Below are 19,223 nucleotides of genomic sequence, written 5' to 3'. Positions count from 1 at the left end.
TACTGCCTCCTCTGGAAGCAGAAGCCAAGAGGGCGTCCCTCAGATGCTGATACTGCTGAGTGGGGGAAGGTCCAGTGATAATGTTGACATACCAGCTTCTGCCCTGAAAGACAGTGGGGTCTTGATCTTTGGCATTGGAACCAGAAATTCCAGCAGAGAGGTTCAAGGGATTGCCACTGATCCTAGTTTTTCCCAGTCTGTTTCTGAATTCACTGACCTCCCCAGCGTCCAGGAGCAGTTTTTCTCCACACTCAAAACTGTACAAGTTGAGGCCACACCCAAAACCCCAACAGTCATAGGTAAGAACGGATGCGTTATCTAGGACAACTAAAACAACACACATATTTCAGTCTCAGGTTCATTGAAGCAATGTTAACATATTTTCTGTTTTGTTTCTGAAACTCTTAGTGGACCAAAGCATTGCCAGAAAGGATGTAGTATTCCTGCTGGATGGTTCTGATGGCACTAGGAATGGCTTTCCAGCAATGCGTGACTTTGTTCAAAGAGTGGTAGAGAAACTCACTGTGGAGGAGAACAGAGATCGAGTCTCTGTGGTCCAGTATAGCAGAGAATCAGAGGCCCACTTCTATCTGAACACTTACACAACAAAGGAAGACGTTGTGAACACCGTAAGAGGCCTGAAGCACAAAGGAGGGAGACCCCTCAACACTGGGGCAGCTCTCCAGTATGTCAGGGACAATGTCTTTATTGCCTCCTCCGGAAGTAGGCGCCTTGAAGGTGTTCCACAGATTCTGATACTGCTGAATGGTGGAAGGTCCTTTGACAATGTAGATACACCAGCGTCTGCTCTCAAGGAGCTTGGTGTCTTGGTGTTTGGAATTGGAACAAGGAGCTCTGATAGCAGAGAATTACAAAAAATATCCTATGACCCCAGTTATGCTCTTTCCGTGTCTGAATTTACTGACCTCCCCAACGTCCAACAGCAGCTTCTTTCTGCTATGAGCACTGTCATTGTAAAGGTCACAACCATGACACCAACAGTAAAACCAACAATTCTAGGTAAGATAAATATGTTTTTGATCAGTTCCATTTTCACTCTTACATCAGGATTTGAGTATTTGATAGCTTTGACATTTTAGGTAGATGCCTCCCGAGGCCTTTCATGTTGGATTTATTTCGTACCTCTGTAGGAATGTTCTCTATGATAGCACTCAGTCCAATGCACACATTGACACTTTCTTTGAATGGTTGTTTGAGAATAGGGAAAGGGATGACTGTCATGTGAAGGAAGCAGCTTTGTCCTGTTTTTCCCTTACCTATGCATAATTTAATAAAACTATTTTTCTGAACATTCACATTCTCTAGTTGAGAGTCAGGCTCCCAGGAGGGATGTCGTGTTCTTGCTGGATGGATCTGATGACACTAGGAGTGGATTCCCAGCAATGCGGGACTTTGTTCAAAGAGTAGTGGAGACACTCGGTGTGGATGAGAACAAAGATCGCGTGGCTGTGGTCCAGTACAGTAGAGATCCAGCCGCCCAATTCTATCTGAACACATACACAACAAAAGGAGAGATTCTCAACACTGTACGAGGTCTGAGACACAAAGGTGGGAGACCTCTCAACACTGGAGCAGCTCTCCAGTACGTGAGAGACAATGTCTTGACTGCCTCCTCCGGAAGTCGACGCACTGAAGGTGTTCCACAGTTACTGATTCTGCTGAGTGGTGGAAGGTCCTTTGACAATGTTGACACTCCAGCTTCTGCTCTGAAGGAGCTTGGGGTCTTGATCTTTGGAATTGGAACAAGGAGCTCTGATAGCAGAGAATTGCAGAGGATATCACATGATCCCAGTTACGCTCTGTCTGTCTCTGACTTCACTGACCTTCCAAACATCCAGCAGCAACTTCTGTCCTCGGTGGAGTCAGTTGTTATTGACGTTACGCCAGAATCGACAACAGATTTAGGTACGTGTCATCACTGTTAATTGAGAGTCAGGAAGTGTTAGTAACATGTCAGCTGAGTCTTAGAAACAACGGTATAATTTGACCACAAGCCCCACATTTCAACTGTCTGATTGACATAATCTATTTATTTTCTCAGTTGATCATGACACCTCCAGAAAGGATGTGGTATTCCTTGTGGATGGTTCTGATGGCACAAGGAATGGATTCCCAGCAATGCGTGATTTTGTTCAGAGAGTAGTGGGGAAACTCAATGTGGGAGGAGACAAAGACCGTGTTTCTGTTGTCCAGTACGGTAGAGATCAAGAAGTTCATTTCTATCTGAACACATACACCACAAAGGAGGACATTCTTAACACTGTGAGAAGTCTGAGGCACAGAGGAGGTAGACCCCTTAACACTGGGGCAGCCCTCCAATACGTAAGGGACAACGTCCTTACTGCCTCCTCTGGAAGCAGAAGCCAAGAGGGCGTCCCTCAGATGCTGATACTGCTGAGTGGGGGAAGGTCCAGTGATAATGTTGACATACCAGCTTCTGCCCTGAAAGACAGTGGGGTCTTGATCTTTGGCATTGGAACCAGAAATTCCAGCAGAGAGGTTCAAGGGATTGCCACTGATCCTAGTTTTTCCCAGTCTGTTTCTGAATTCACTGACCTCCCCAGCGTCCAGGAGCAGTTTTTCTCCACACTCAAAACTGTACAAGTTGAGGCCACACCCAAAACCCCAACAGTCATAGGTAAGAACGGATGCGTTATCTAGGACAACTAAAACAACACACATATTTCAGTCTCAGGTTCATTGAAGCAATGTTAACATATTTTCTGTTTTGTTTCTGAAACTCTTAGTGGACCAAAGCATTGCCAGAAAGGATGTAGTATTCCTGCTGGATGGTTCTGATGGCACTAGGAATGGCTTTCCAGCAATGCGTGACTTTGTTCAAAGAGTGGTAGAGAAACTCACTGTGGAGGAGAACAGAGATCGAGTCTCTGTGGTCCAGTATAGCAGAGAATCAGAGGCCCACTTCTATCTGAACACTTACACAACAAAGGAAGACGTTGTGAACACCGTAAGAGGCCTGAAGCACAAAGGAGGGAGACCCCTCAACACTGGGGCAGCTCTCCAGTATGTCAGGGACAATGTCTTTATTGCCTCCTCCGGAAGTAGGCGCCTTGAAGGTGTTCCACAGATTCTGATACTGCTGAATGGTGGAAGGTCCTTTGACAATGTAGATACACCAGCGTCTGCTCTCAAGGAGCTTGGTGTCTTGGTGTTTGGAATTGGAACAAGGAGCTCTGATAGCAGAGAATTACAAAAAATATCCTATGACCCCAGTTATGCTCTTTCCGTGTCTGAATTTACTGACCTCCCCAACGTCCAACAGCAGCTTCTTTCTGCTATGAGCACTGTCATTGTAAAGGTCACAACCATGACACCAACAGTAAAACCAACAATTCTAGGTAAGATAAATATGTTTTTGATCAGTTCCATTTTCACTCTTACATCAGGATTTGAGTATTTGATAGCTTTGACATTTTAGGTAGATGCCTCCCGAGGCCTTTCATGTTGGATTTATTTCGTACCTCTGTAGGAATGTTCTCTATGATAGCACTCAGTCCAATGCACACATTGACACTTTCTTTGAATGGTTGTTTGAGAATAGGGAAAGGGATGACTGTCATGTGAAGGAAGCAGCTTTGTCCTGTTTTTCCCTTACCTATGCATAATTTAATAAAACTATTTTTTGAACATTCACATTCTCTAGTTGAGAGTCAGGCTCCCAGGAGGGATGTCGTGTTCTTGCTGGATGGATCTGATGACACTAGGAGTGGATTCCCAGCAATGCGGGACTTTGTTCAAAGAGTAGTGGAGACACTCGGTGTGGATGAGAACAAAGATCGCGTGGCTGTGGTCCAGTACAGTAGAGATCCAGCCGCCCAATTCTATCTGAACACATACACAACAAAAGGAGAGATTCTCAACACTGTACGAGGTCTGAGACACAAAGGTGGGAGACCTCTCAACACTGGAGCAGCTCTCCAGTACGTGAGAGACAATGTCTTGACTGCCTCCTCCGGAAGTCGACGCACTGAAGGTGTTCCACAGTTACTGATTCTGCTGAGTGGTGGAAGGTCCTTTGACAATGTTGACACTCCAGCTTCTGCTCTGAAGGAGCTTGGGGTCTTGATCTTTGGAATTGGAACAAGGAGCTCTGATAGCAGAGAATTGCAGAGGATATCACATGATCCCAGTTACGCTCTGTCTGTCTCTGACTTCACTGACCTTCCAAACATCCAGCAGCAACTTCTGTCCTCGGTGGAGTCAGTTGTTATTGACGTTACGCCAGAATCGACAACAGATTTAGGTACGTGTCATCACTGTTAATTGAGAGTCAGGAAGTGTTAGTAACATGTCAGCTGAGTCTTAGAAACAACGGTATAATTTGACCACAAGCCCCACATTTCAACTGTCTGATTGACATAATCTATTTATTTTCTCAGTTGATCATGACACCTCCAGAAAGGATGTGGTATTCCTTGTGGATGGTTCTGATGGCACAAGGAATGGATTCCCAGCAATGCGTGATTTTGTTCAGAGAGTAGTGGGGAAACTCAATGTGGGAGGAGACAAAGACCGTGTTTCTGTTGTCCAGTACGGTAGAGATCAAGAAGTTCATTTCTATCTGAACACATACACCACAAAGGAGGACATTCTTAACACTGTGAGAAGTCTGAGGCACAGAGGAGGTAGACCCCTTAACACTGGGGCAGCCCTCCAATACGTAAGGGACAACGTCCTTACTGCCTCCTCTGGAAGCAGAAGCCAAGAGGGTGTCCCTCAGATGCTGATACTGCTGAGTGGGGGAAGGTCCAGTGATAATGTTGACATACCAGCTTCTGCCCTGAAAGACAGTGGGGTCTTGATCTTTGGCATTGGAACCAGAAATTCCAGCAGAGAGGTTCAAGGGATTGCCACTGATCCTAGTTTTTCCCAGTCTGTTTCTGAATTCACTGACCTCCCCAGCGTCCAGGAGCAGTTTTTCTCCACACTCAAAACTGTACAAGTTGAGGCCACACCCAAAACCCCAACAGTCATAGGTAAGAACGGATGCGTTATCTAGGACAACTAAAACAACACACATATTTCAGTCTCAGGTTCATTGAAGCAATGTTAACATATTTTCTGTTTTGTTTCTGAAACTCTTAGTGGACCAAAGCATTGCCAGAAAGGATGTAGTATTCCTGCTGGATGGTTCTGATGGCACTAGGAATGGCTTTCCAGCAATGCGTGACTTTGTTCAAAGAGTGGTAGAGAAACTCACTGTGGAGGAGAACAGAGATCGAGTCTCTGTGGTCCAGTATAGCAGAGAATCAGAGGCCCACTTCTATCTGAACACTTACACAACAAAGGAAGATGTTGTGGACACCGTAAGAGGCCTGAGGCACAAAGGAGGGAGACCCCTCAACACTGGGGCAGCTCTCCAGTATGTCAGGGACAATGTCTTTATTGCCTCCTCCGGAAGTAGGCGCCTTGAAGGTGTTCCACAGATTCTGATACTGCTGAATGGTGGAAGGTCCTTTGACAATGTAGATACACCAGCGTCTGCTCTCAAGGAGCTTGGTGTCTTGGTGTTTGGAATTGGAACAAGGAGCTCTGATAGCAGAGAATTACAAAAAATATCCTATGACCCCAGTTATGCTCTTTCCGTGTCTGAATTTACTGACCTCCCCAACGTCCAACAGCAGCTTCTTTCTGCTATGAGCACTGTCATTGTAAAGGTCACAACCATGACACCAACAGTAAAACCAACAATTCTAGGTAAGATAAATATGGTTTTGATCAGTTCCATTTTCACTCTTACATCAGGATTTGAGTATTTGATAGCTTTGACATTTTAGGTAGATGCCTCCCGAGGCCTTTCATGTTGGATTTATTTCGTACCTCTGTAGGAATGTTCTCTATGATAGCACTCAGTCCAATGCACACATTGACACTTTCTTTGAATGGTTGTTTGAGAATAGGGAAAGGGATGACTGTCATGTGAAGGAAGCAGCTTTGTCCTGTTTTTCCCTTACCTATGCATAATTTAATAAAACTATTTTTCTGAACATTCACATTCTCTAGTTGAGAGTCAGGCTCCCAGGAGGGATGTCGTGTTCTTGCTGGATGGATCTGATGGCACTAGGAGTGGATTCCCAGCAATGCGGGACTTTGTTCAAAGAGTAGTGGAGACACTCGGTGTGGATGAGAACAAAGATCGCGTGGCTGTGGTCCAGTACAGTAGAGATCCAGCCGCCCAATTCTATCTGAACACATACACAACAAAAGGAGAGATTCTCAACACTGTACGAGGTCTGAGACACAAAGGTGGGAGACCTCTCAACACTGGAGCAGCTCTCCAGTACGTGAGAGACAATGTCTTGACTGCCTCCTCCGGAAGTCGACGCACTGAAGGTGTTCCACAGTTACTGATTCTGCTGAGTGGTGGAAGGTCCTTTGACAATGTTGACACTCCAGCTTCTGCTCTGAAGGAGCTTGGGGTCTTGATCTTTGGAATTGGAACAAGGAGCTCTGATAGCAGAGAATTGCAGAGGATATCACATGATCCCAGTTACGCTCTGTCTGTCTCTGACTTCACTGACCTTCCAAACATCCAGCAGCAACTTCTGTCCTCGGTGGAGTCAGTTGTTATTGACGTTACGCCAGAATCGACAACAGATTTAGGTACGTGTCATCACTGTTAATTGAGAGTCAGGAAGTGTTAGTAACATGTCAGCTGAGTCTTAGAAACAACGGTATAATTTGACCACAAGCCCCACATTTCAACTGTCTGATTGACATAATCTATTTATTTTCTCAGTTGATCATGACACCTCCAGAAAGGATGTGGTATTCCTTGTGGATGGTTCTGATGGCACAAGGAATGGATTCCCAGCAATGCGTGATTTTGTTCAGAGAGTAGTGGGGAAACTCAATGTGGGAGGAGACAAAGACCGTGTTTCTGTTGTCCAGTACGGTAGAGATCAAGAAGTTCATTTCTATCTGAACACATACACCACAAAGGAGGACATTCTTAACACTGTGAGAAGTCTGAGGCACAGAGGAGGTAGACCCCTTAACACTGGGGCAGCCCTCCAATACGTAAGGGACAACGTCCTTACTGCCTCCTCTGGAAGCAGAAGCCAAGAGGGCGTCCCTCAGATGCTGATACTGCTGAGTGGGGGAAGGTCCAGTGATAATGTTGACATACCAGCTTCTGCCCTGAAAGACAGTGGGGTCTTGATCTTTGGCATTGGAACCAGAAATTCCAGCAGAGAGGTTCAAGGGATTGCCACTGATCCTAGTTTTTCCCAGTCTGTTTCTGAATTCACTGACCTCCCCAGCGTCCAGGAGCAGTTTTTCTCCACACTCAAAACTGTACAAGTTGAGGCCACACCCAAAACCCCAACAGTCATAGGTAAGAACGGATGCGTTATCTAGGACAACTAAAACAACACACATATTTCAGTCTCAGGTTCATTGAAGCAATGTTAACATATTTTCTGTTTTGTTTCTGAAACTCTTAGTGGACCAAAGCATTGCCAGAAAGGATGTAGTATTCCTGCTGGATGGTTCTGATGGCACTAGGAATGGCTTTCCAGCAATGCGTGACTTTGTTCAAAGAGTGGTAGAGAAACTCACTGTGGAGGAGAACAGAGATCGAGTCTCTGTGGTCCAGTATAGCAGAGAATCAGAGGCCCACTTCTATCTGAACACTTACACAACAAAGGAAGATGTTGTGGACACCGTAAGAGGCCTGAGGCACAAAGGAGGGAGACCCCTCAACACTGGGGCAGCTCTCCAGTATGTCAGGGACAATGTCTTTATTGCCTCCTCCGGAAGTAGGCGCCTTGAAGGTGTTCCACAGATTCTGATACTGCTGAATGGTGGAAGGTCCTTTGACAATGTAGATACACCAGCGTCTGCTCTCAAGGAGCTTGGTGTCTTGGTGTTTGGAATTGGAACAAGGAGCTCTGATAGCAGAGAATTACAAAAAATATCCTATGACCCCAGTTATGCTCTTTCCGTGTCTGAATTTACTGACCTCCCCAACGTCCAACAGCAGCTTCTTTCTGCTATGAGCACTGTCATTGTAAAGGTCACAACCATGACACCAACAGTAAAACCAACAATTCTAGGTAAGATAAATATGGTTTTGATCAGTTCCATTTTCACTCTTACATCAGGATTTGAGTATTTGATAGCTTTGACATTTTAGGTAGATGCCTCCCGAGGCCTTTCATGTTGGATTTATTTCGTACCTCTGTAGGAATGTTCTCTATGATAGCACTCAGTCCAATGCACACATTGACACTTTCTTTGAATGGTTGTTTGAGAATAGGGAAAGGGATGACTGTCATGTGAAGGAAGCAGCTTTGTCCTGTTTTTCCCTTACCTATGCATAATTTAATAAAACTATTTTTCTGAACATTCACATTCTCTAGTTGAGAGTCAGGCTCCCAGGAGGGATGTCGTGTTCTTGCTGGATGGATCTGATGACACTAGGAGTGGATTCCCAGCAATGCGGGACTTTGTTCAAAGAGTAGTGGAGACACTCGGTGTGGATGAGAACAAAGATCGCGTGGCTGTGGTCCAGTACAGTAGAGATCCAGCCGCCCAATTCTATCTGAACACATACACAACAAAAGGAGAGATTCTCAACACTGTACGAGGTCTGAGACACAAAGGTGGGAGACCTCTCAACACTGGAGCAGCTCTCCAGTACGTGAGAGACAATGTCTTGACTGCCTCCTCCGGAAGTCGACGCACTGAAGGTGTTCCACAGTTACTGATTCTGCTGAGTGGTGGAAGGTCCTTTGACAATGTTGACACTCCAGCTTCTGCTCTGAAGGAGCTTGGGGTCTTGATCTTTGGAATTGGAACAAGGAGCTCTGATAGCAGAGAATTGCAGAGGATATCACATGATCCCAGTTACGCTCTGTCTGTCTCTGACTTCACTGACCTTCCAAACATCCAGCAGCAACTTCTGTCCTCGGTGGAGTCAGTTGTTATTGACGTTACGCCAGAATCGACAACAGATTTAGGTACGTGTCATCACTGTTAATTGAGAGTCAGGAAGTGTTAGTAACATGTCAGCTGAGTCTTAGAAACAACGGTATAATTTGACCACAAGCCCCACATTTCAACTGTCTGATTGACATAATCTATTTATTTTCTCAGTTGATCATGACACCTCCAGAAAGGATGTGGTATTCCTTGTGGATGGTTCTGATGGCACAAGGAATGGATTCCCAGCAATGCGTGATTTTGTTCAGAGAGTAGTGGGGAAACTCAATGTGGGAGGAGACAAAGACCGTGTTTCTGTTGTCCAGTACGGTAGAGATCAAGAAGTTCATTTCTATCTGAACACATACACCACAAAGGAGGACATTCTTAACACTGTGAGAAGTCTGAGGCACAGAGGAGGTAGACCCCTTAACACTGGGGCAGCCCTCCAATACGTAAGGGACAACGTCCTTACTGCCTCCTCTGGAAGCAGAAGCCAAGAGGGCGTCCCTCAGATGCTGATACTGCTGAGTGGGGGAAGGTCCAGTGATAATGTTGACATACCAGCTTCTGCCCTGAAAGACAGTGGGGTCTTGATCTTTGGCATTGGAACCAGAAATTCCAGCAGAGAGGTTCAAGGGATTGCCACTGATCCTAGTTTTTCCCAGTCTGTTTCTGAATTCACTGACCTCCCCAGCGTCCAGGAGCAGTTTTTCTCCACACTCAAAACTGTACAAGTTGAGGCCACACCCAAAACCCCAACAGTCATAGGTAAGAACGGATGCGTTATCTAGGACAACTAAAACAACACACATATTTCAGTCTCAGGTTCATTGAAGCAATGTTAACATATTTTCTGTTTTGTTTCTGAAACTCTTAGTGGACCAAAGCATTGCCAGAAAGGATGTAGTATTCCTGCTGGATGGTTCTGATGGCACTAGGAATGGCTTTCCAGCAATGCGTGACTTTGTTCAAAGAGTGGTAGAGAAACTCACTGTGGAGGAGAACAGAGATCGAGTCTCTGTGGTCCAGTATAGCAGAGAATCAGAGGCCCACTTCTATCTGAACACTTACACAACAAAGGAAGACGTTGTGAACACCGTAAGAGGCCTGAAGCACAAAGGAGGGAGACCCCTCAACACTGGGGCAGCTCTCCAGTATGTCAGGGACAATGTCTTTATTGCCTCCTCCGGAAGTAGGCGCCTTGAAGGTGTTCCACAGATTCTGATACTGCTGAATGGTGGAAGGTCCTTTGACAATGTAGATACACCAGCGTCTGCTCTCAAGGAGCTTGGTGTCTTGGTGTTTGGAATTGGAACAAGGAGCTCTGATAGCAGAGAATTACAAAAAATATCCTATGACCCCAGTTATGCTCTTTCCGTGTCTGAATTTACTGACCTCCCCAACGTCCAACAGCAGCTTCTTTCTGCTATGAGCACTGTCATTGTAAAGGTCACAACCATGACACCAACAGTAAAACCAACAATTCTAGGTAAGATAAATATGGTTTTGATCAGTTCCATTTTCACTCTTACATCAGGATTTGAGTATTTGATAGCTTTGACATTTTAGGTAGATGCCTCCCGAGGCCTTTCATGTTGGATTTATTTCGTACCTCTGTAGGAATGTTCTCTATGATAGCACTCAGTCCAATGCACACATTGACACTTTCTTTGAATGGTTGTTTGAGAATAGGGAAAGGGATGACTGTCATGTGAAGGAAGCAGCTTTGTCCTGTTTTTCCCTTACCTATGCATAATTTAATAAAACTATTTTTTGAACATTCACATTCTCTAGTTGAGAGTCAGGCTCCCAGGAGGGATGTCGTGTTCTTGCTGGATGGATCTGATGACACTAGGAGTGGATTCCCAGCAATGCGGGACTTTGTTCAAAGAGTAGTGGAGACACTCGGTGTGGATGAGAACAAAGATCGCGTGGCTGTGGTCCAGTACAGTAGAGATCCAGCCGCCCAATTCTATCTGAACACATACACAACAAAAGGAGAGATTCTCAACACTGTACGAGGTCTGAGACACAAAGGTGGGAGACCTCTCAACACTGGAGCAGCTCTCCAGTACGTGAGAGACAATGTCTTGACTGCCTCCTCCGGAAGTCGACGCACTGAAGGTGTTCCACAGTTACTGATTCTGCTGAGTGGTGGAAGGTCCTTTGACAATGTTGACACTCCAGCTTCTGCTCTGAAGGAGCTTGGGGTCTTGATCTTTGGAATTGGAACAAGGAGCTCTGATAGCAGAGAATTGCAGAGGATATCACATGATCCCAGTTACGCTCTGTCTGTCTCTGACTTCACTGACCTTCCAAACATCCAGCAGCAACTTCTGTCCTCGGTGGAGTCAGTTGTTATTGACGTTACGCCAGAATCGACAACAGATTTAGGTACGTGTCATCACTGTTAATTGAGAGTCAGGAAGTGTTAGTAACATGTCAGCTGAGTCTTAGAAACAACGGTATAATTTGACCACAAGCCCCACATTTCAACTGTCTGATTGACATAATCTATTTATTTTCTCAGTTGATCATGACACCTCCAGAAAGGATGTGGTATTCCTTGTGGATGGTTCTGATGGCACAAGGAATGGATTCCCAGCAATGCGTGATTTTGTTCAGAGAGTAGTGGGGAAACTCAATGTGGGAGGAGACAAAGACCGTGTTTCTGTTGTCCAGTACGGTAGAGATCAAGAAGTTCATTTCTATCTGAACACATACACCACAAAGGAGGACATTCTTAACACTGTGAGAAGTCTGAGGCACAGAGGAGGTAGACCCCTTAACACTGGGGCAGCCCTCCAATACGTAAGGGACAACGTCCTTACTGCCTCCTCTGGAAGCAGAAGCCAAGAGGGTGTCCCTCAGATGCTGATACTGCTGAGTGGGGGAAGGTCCAGTGATAATGTTGACATACCAGCTTCTGCCCTGAAAGACAGTGGGGTCTTGATCTTTGGCATTGGAACCAGAAATTCCAGCAGAGAGGTTCAAGGGATTGCCACTGATCCTAGTTTTTCCCAGTCTGTTTCTGAATTCACTGACCTCCCCAGCGTCCAGGAGCAGTTTTTCTCCACACTCAAAACTGTACAAGTTGAGGCCACACCCAAAACCCCAACAGTCATAGGTAAGAACGGATGCGTTATCTAGGACAACTAAAACAACACACATATTTCAGTCTCAGGTTCATTGAAGCAATGTTAACATATTTTCTGTTTTGTTTCTGAAACTCTTAGTGGACCAAAGCATTGCCAGAAAGGATGTAGTATTCCTGCTGGATGGTTCTGATGGCACTAGGAATGGCTTTCCAGCAATGCGTGACTTTGTTCAAAGAGTGGTAGAGAAACTCACTGTGGAGGAGAACAGAGATCGAGTCTCTGTGGTCCAGTATAGCAGAGAATCAGAGGCCCACTTCTATCTGAACACTTACACAACAAAGGAAGATGTTGTGGACACCGTAAGAGGCCTGAGGCACAAAGGAGGGAGACCCCTCAACACTGGGGCAGCTCTCCAGTATGTCAGGGACAATGTCTTTATTGCCTCCTCCGGAAGTAGGCGCCTTGAAGGTGTTCCACAGATTCTGATACTGCTGAATGGTGGAAGGTCCTTTGACAATGTAGATACACCAGCGTCTGCTCTCAAGGAGCTTGGTGTCTTGGTGTTTGGAATTGGAACAAGGAGCTCTGATAGCAGAGAATTACAAAAAATATCCTATGACCCCAGTTATGCTCTTTCCGTGTCTGAATTTACTGACCTCCCCAACGTCCAACAGCAGCTTCTTTCTGCTATGAGCACTGTCATTGTAAAGGTCACAACCATGACACCAACAGTAAAACCAACAATTCTAGGTAAGATAAATATGGTTTTGATCAGTTCCATTTTCACTCTTACATCAGGATTTGAGTATTTGATAGCTTTGACATTTTAGGTAGATGCCTCCCAAGGCCTTTCATGTTGGATTTATTTCGTACCTCTGTAGGAATGTTCTCTATGATAGCACTCAGTCCAATGCACACATTGACACTTTCTTTGAATGGTTGTTTGAGAATAGGGAAAGGGATGACTGTCATGTGAAGGAAGCAGCTTTGTCCTGTTTTTCCCTTACCTATGCATAATTTAATAAAACTCTTTTTCTGAACATTCACATTCTCTAGTTGAGAGTCAGGCTCCCAGGAGGGATGTCGTGTTCTTGCTGGATGGATCTGATGGCACTAGGAGTGGATTCCCAGCAATGCGGGACTTTGTTCAAAGAGTAGTGGAGACACTCGGTGTGGATGAGAACAAAGATCGCGTGGCTGTGGTCCAGTACAGTAGAGATCCAGCCGCCCAATTCTATCTGAACACATACACAACAAAAGGAGAGATTCTCAACACTGTACGAGGTCTGAGACACAAAGGTGGGAGACCTCTCAACACTGGAGCAGCTCTCCAGTACGTGAGAGACAATGTCTTGACTGCCTCCTCCGGAAGTCGACGCACTGAAGGTGTTCCACAGTTACTGATTCTGCTGAGTGGTGGAAGGTCCTTTGACAATGTTGACACTCCAGCTTCTGCTCTGAAGGAGCTTGGGGTCTTGATCTTTGGAATTGGAACAAGGAGCTCTGATAGCAGAGAATTGCAGAGGATATCACATGATCCCAGTTACGCTCTGTCTGTCTCTGACTTCACTGACCTTCCAAACATCCAGCAGCAACTTCTGTCCTCGGTGGAGTCAGTTGTTATTGACGTTACGCCAGAATCGACAACAGATTTAGGTACGTGTCATCACTGTTAATTGAGAGTCAGGAAGTGTTAGTAACATGTCAGCTGAGTCTTAGAAACAACGGTATAATTTGACCACAAGCCCCACATTTCAACTGTCTGATTGACATAATCTATTTATTTTCTCAGTTGATCATGACACCTCCAGAAAGGATGTGGTATTCCTTGTGGATGGTTCTGATGGCACAAGGAATGGATTCCCAGCAATGCGTGATTTTGTTCAGAGAGTAGTGGGGAAACTCAATGTGGGAGGAGACAAAGACCGTGTTTCTGTTGTCCAGTACGGTAGAGATCAAGAAGTTCATTTCTATCTGAACACATACACCACAAAGGAGGACATTCTTAACACTGTGAGAAGTCTGAGGCACAGAGGAGGTAGACCCCTTAACACTGGGGCAGCCCTCCAATACGTAAGGGACAATGTCCTTACTGCCTCCTCTGGAAGCAGAAGTCAAGAGGGCGTCCCTCAGATGCTGATACTGCTGAGTGGGGGAAGGTCCAGTGATAATGTTGACATACCAGCTTCTGCCCTGAAAGACAGTGGGGTCTTGATCTTTGGCATTGGAACCAGAAATTCCAGCAGAGAGGTTCAAGGGATTGCCACTGATCCTAGTTTTTCCCAGTCTGTTTCTGAATTCACTGACCTCCCCAGCGTCCAGGAGCAGTTTTTCTCCACACTCAAAACTGTACAAGTTGAGGCCACACCCAAAACCCCAACAGTCATAGGTAAGAACGGATGCGTTATCTAGGACAACTAAAACAACACACATATTTCAGTCTCAGGTTCATTGAAGCAATGTTAATATATTTTCTGTTTTGTTTCTGAAACTCTTAGTGGACCAAAGCATTGCCAGAAAGGATGTAGTATTCCTGCTGGATGGTTCTGATGGCACTAGGAATGGCTTTCCAGCAATGCGTGACTTTGTTCAAAGAGTGGTAGAGAAACTCACTGTGGAGGAGAACAGAGATCGAGTCTCTGTGGTCCAGTATAGCAGAGAATCAGAGGCCCACTTCTATCTGAACACTTACACAACAAAGGAAGACGTTGTGGACACCGTAAGAGGCCTGAGGCACAAAGGAGGGAGACCCCTCAACACTGGGGCAGCTCTCCAGTATGTCAGGGACAATGTCTTTATTGCCTCCTCCGGAAGTAGGCGCCTTGAAGGTGTTCCACAGATTCTGATACTGCTGAATGGTGGAAGGTCCTTTGACAATGTAGATACACCAGCGTCTGCTCTCAAGGAGCTTGGTGTCTTGGTGTTTGGAATTGGAACAAGGAGCTCTGATAGCAGAGAATTACAAAAAATATCCTATGACCCCAGTTATGCTCTTTCCGTGTCTGAATTTACTGACCTCCCCAACGTCCAACAGCAGCTTCTTTCTGCTATGAGCACTGTCATTGTAAAGGTCACAACCATGACACCAACAGTAAAACCAACAATTCTAGGTAAGATAAATATGGTTTTGATCAGTTCCATTTTCACTCTTACATCAGGATTTGAGTATTTGATAGCTTTGACATTTTAGGTAGATGCCTCCCGAGGCCTTTCATGTTGGATTTATTTCGTACCTCTGTATGAATGTTCTCTATGATAGCACTCAGTCCAATGCACACATTGACACTTTCTTTGAATGGTTGTTTGAGAATAGGGAAAGGGATGACTGTCATGTGAAGGAAGCAGCTTTGTCCTGTTTTTCCCTTACCTATGCATAATTTAATAAAACTATTTTTTTGAACATTCACATTCTCTAGTTGAGAGTCAGGCTCCCAGGAGGGATGTCGTGTTCTTGCTGGATGGATCTGATGGCACTAGGAGTGGATTCCCAGCAATGCGGGACTTTGTTCAAAGAGTAGTGGAGACACTCGGTGTGGATGAGAACAAAGATCGCGTGGCTGTGGTCCAGTACAGTAGAGATCCAGCCGCCCAATTCTATCTGAACACATACACAACAAAAGGAGAGATTCTCAACACTGTACGAGGTCTGAGACACAAAGGTGGGAGACCTCTCAACACTGGAGCAGCTCTCCAGTACGTGAGAGACAATGTCTTGACTGCCTCCTCCGGAAGTCGACGCACTGAAGGTGTTCCACAGTTACTGATTCTGCTGAGTGGTGGAAGGTCCTTTGACAATGTTGACACTCCAGCTTCTGCTCTGAAGGAGCTTGGGGTCTTGATCTTTGGAATTGGAACAAGGAGCTCTGATAGCAGAGAATTGCAGAGGATATCACATGATCCCAGTTACGCTCTGTCTGTCTCTGACTTCACTGACCTTCCAAACATCCAGCAGCAACTTCTGTCCTCGGTGGAGTCAGTTGTTATTGACGTTACGCCAGAAACAACAACAGATTTAGGTATGTGTCATCACTGTTAATTAACTTCTTATGGGCAGGTGGGACGGTAGCGTCCAACCTGGCCAACAAAATTGAAATTGCGGAGCGCAAAATTCGTCCTACAGAATTATAAATATTTAACTTTCATAAAATCACAAGCGTGATACATCAAAATAATGCTTAACTTCTTGTTAATCCAGCCTCTGTGTCAGATTTTAAATAGTATTTTCGGCGATAGCACACCATGTGGATTTATCTGAGGACAACGCACCGCATACAAAAGCATGAAAAACATATTTCAACCAGGCAGGTGCGCTACATATTTCAGAAATAGCGATATAATTAATGCCTTACCTTTGATGATCTTCTTTTGTTGGAACTCCAAAAGATCCCAGATACATCACAAATGTTCCTTTTGTTTGATAATGTCCTTCTTTTTATCCATAAAAACTCAGTTTAGCTGGCTCTCTTCTGTCAATAATCCACCCAATTTTCCTCCATAAAATGCATACAAAATGAATCCCAAACGTTACTAATAAACTTTTCCAAACAAGTCAAACAATGTTTATAATCAAAACTTAGATACCCTAATACGTAAATAAACGATCAAATTTAAGACGGAGAATCGTTATTGGCTTTACCGGGGATAAATACAAAAGAACGTTCTCTCTTCCACTCGCTTGGAAAAACACTTCAGCCAAAATTGGAGCCATTGCACTGAGAAAATACTAAAGGCTGATACGGGAGTACCATGTAGAAGGGGCACAAGTAGAGAGCTAAAGGTGCCAGTGTCCGGCAAGAATGTCTTCAGATCAGGTTTATTGTAGATAATGATTCACCACACCACACCTCTCTGTATTGACAGTACTCACAGTGGAAATAAGCATGTATAACAAAAGTGGTTCTACAAGACATTTCTGGAATGGCAGTAAAGAGGCTAGATGGAATGTACATACACATACTGCACACTGACGTATGAATGCTAGGGATAGCATATACCGGGTAGGATATAGTAATAACATAATATCTATGCATTGCTATAAACACGATAATGACCAGACAGTAATAACACAGTTAAATGACTAAACACAACAATGTAGTATACAGGTAAATAATGCACACAACAGAGAATGACCAATGATAAGCATAGGCCAGACCTACACCAATCTAATGACATAGAAAGTTGCTGGACTAGCAACTGAAATTTGATTGCAATGTCAAACATGGGATAGTTGTTGCACCATGAGGAAGGCACAGCCTAAATCAGGCTATAAATACAGTGCACATAGCATGAGGCTACACAAACAATGTGTATAAACATAATGTCCATAAACATAACGATATGCATACACAGAAAATAAGAATAGAAGAATCATATCCGAGGTATGTGGTACAGCGCATAAATGAGCTAGCATGACTGGCTTGCACCTAGGCTAGCTTCCTAGAAGTAGCATGATGAAAATGGTAAAGGAATAATGAACCTTATAAACCTAGTAAATGACTCAACTACCTTAGCAACACCCAACGAAGCAATGATCTAAAGAAGCAATGACATGTACAGAACTTACACTTAGATGCACGCACTAAACACAGGTCAAATGCAATACAGATGAACAGTCCAGCGAGTCCATTCACTTCTGACCATGATCTCACTCTGACGGCAGGAGCAGAGTTCATTGAGGTGTATGGTTAATGCCGTTCCACATGGATGCTGGCCCATGTTGACTCCAATGCTTCCCACAGTTGTGTCATGTTGGCTGGATGTCCTTTGGGTGTAGGACCATTCTTGATACACAAAGGAAACTGTTGAGTGTAACCGAGTTGCAGTTCTTTACACAAACTGGTGCACCTGGCACCTACTACCATACCTTGTTCAAAGGCACTTAAATATTTTGTGTTGCCCATTCACCCTCTGGGTCCTGTGCTTTGAATGAGTGCAACTTTTCTCCAATGATTAGTAGCGGTACTACACCCCAAAATGATGTCACCGTCAATGTTATATTTTCATTGGCTCGTGAGATTTAAACGGTCCTACACGGACTTCCACATTACTTACCCCAGTATATTTGGTACCAATGTTTTCGTCTTAAGCAGCGGATAACAAATAACACATTTTCTAAACATGTATGTGATTGTCTGGTTTGGATAGAGCATATACCAAAAAAATGGGCTGCTCACTACGCGTTGTTTGGTGTGGTGTAGTTCGTCTGTGTTTGACAGAGGGGGCCAACTCCACAGTGAAATTCATGTATGGAGTTGTATAAAAATTGTGCAATTTGGTGATTTTCCTCCTGTTACTTATAACGTCATAATACAGTTGAACAGCAACTGTCATGCCCCCTCAATTTGAAACAATATTTGAAACTGATTCAGAAGGTGAAAAGGTCAGTTCATTCACGTTTAAAAATATCAATACATTTTTATTTGATACTTGAAAGTTTTGTACAAATAATCATATTTTTTTAATGCATTTGAGCATGTGCTCTGCTAATTGACTACGTCTTACACAAATACTTTATATACCGGTCCAATATATTCTACAGTGTTGCAGTTGTCTGTGGAATAAGTGTTTACTACTCTATCCTTCATGGCCCTCTTCATATTGACTTTTAAACGGGCATAGCAAATATAGCCGAATAATCGCTCCAAGGTGGTCAGCTGAAGATGTTTTACATTTTTGCATGGGAAAATATGAAATCACCAATTACTGCACGTAGTGCAACTTTGTATTGAACAGGATAAGCATCAGTTGAGAAAGGCCACCCGGCTCATGGGTGCACCGTTGAAGTATTAGCAGGGGCACAAAAATGCTTTAATAGCTAACACACAAGCTCAACCAAACGAAGTGCTGGTACAATACCATTTCTATTTCTTCAAATCCAGTGACACAAGAGACTAAAAACAAAGATTATGTGTGTTTACAGTTTTGATTGATTGATGTTAGCTAGCTGTGGGTTAAGCAGGAAAACTACAAGTTCGCTTACATGGGAGTTTGTCAAAGCAGCACTACAGACAGAGCACAATCGCTACAACCTGACACATGCTCAATTGTTGTATCGTTAGTTGAGATGAACACCCCAACAACGTCTATTAGAAACAGTCTTTTGCACTTTCGAGAGTGACCGCTGGGGTGTTGTTCTTACGGTTGAACTTTTAACTA

General features: G+C 44.4%; 1 protein-coding gene across 2 annotated transcripts in view; it reads left to right on the top strand.

The window, feature by feature from the left end:
- Positions 1-19,223, top strand: part of LOC109904091 (uncharacterized) — a 52,751-nt gene continuing 33,528 nt past the window's right edge. For both annotated transcript variants that reach the window (XM_031793738.1, XM_031793735.1), the window contains exons 1-21: positions 1-299; positions 409-1,020; positions 1,327-1,926; positions 2,063-2,659; positions 2,769-3,380; positions 3,686-4,285; positions 4,422-5,018; positions 5,128-5,739; positions 6,046-6,645; positions 6,782-7,378; positions 7,488-8,099; positions 8,406-9,005; positions 9,142-9,738; positions 9,848-10,459; positions 10,765-11,364; positions 11,501-12,097; positions 12,207-12,818; positions 13,125-13,724; positions 13,861-14,457; positions 14,567-15,178; positions 15,485-16,084. In XM_031793738.1, the coding sequence (XP_031649598.1) occupies positions 44-299; positions 409-1,020; positions 1,327-1,926; positions 2,063-2,659; positions 2,769-3,380; positions 3,686-4,285; positions 4,422-5,018; positions 5,128-5,739; positions 6,046-6,645; positions 6,782-7,378; positions 7,488-8,099; positions 8,406-9,005; positions 9,142-9,738; positions 9,848-10,459; positions 10,765-11,364; positions 11,501-12,097; positions 12,207-12,818; positions 13,125-13,724; positions 13,861-14,457; positions 14,567-15,178; positions 15,485-16,084 (12,322 nt within the window). In that variant the 5' untranslated portion in view covers positions 1-43. The remainder of the gene's footprint in view (positions 300-408; positions 1,021-1,326; positions 1,927-2,062; positions 2,660-2,768; positions 3,381-3,685; positions 4,286-4,421; positions 5,019-5,127; positions 5,740-6,045; positions 6,646-6,781; positions 7,379-7,487; positions 8,100-8,405; positions 9,006-9,141; positions 9,739-9,847; positions 10,460-10,764; positions 11,365-11,500; positions 12,098-12,206; positions 12,819-13,124; positions 13,725-13,860; positions 14,458-14,566; positions 15,179-15,484; positions 16,085-19,223) is intronic.

Source organism: Oncorhynchus kisutch, linkage group LG2 (assembly GCF_002021735.2).
Source record: "Oncorhynchus kisutch isolate 150728-3 linkage group LG2, Okis_V2, whole genome shotgun sequence".
In the NCBI taxonomy this organism is placed as follows: Eukaryota; Metazoa; Chordata; class Actinopteri; order Salmoniformes; family Salmonidae; genus Oncorhynchus; species Oncorhynchus kisutch.
This window is presented reverse-complemented; position numbering and strand designations above follow the sequence as displayed.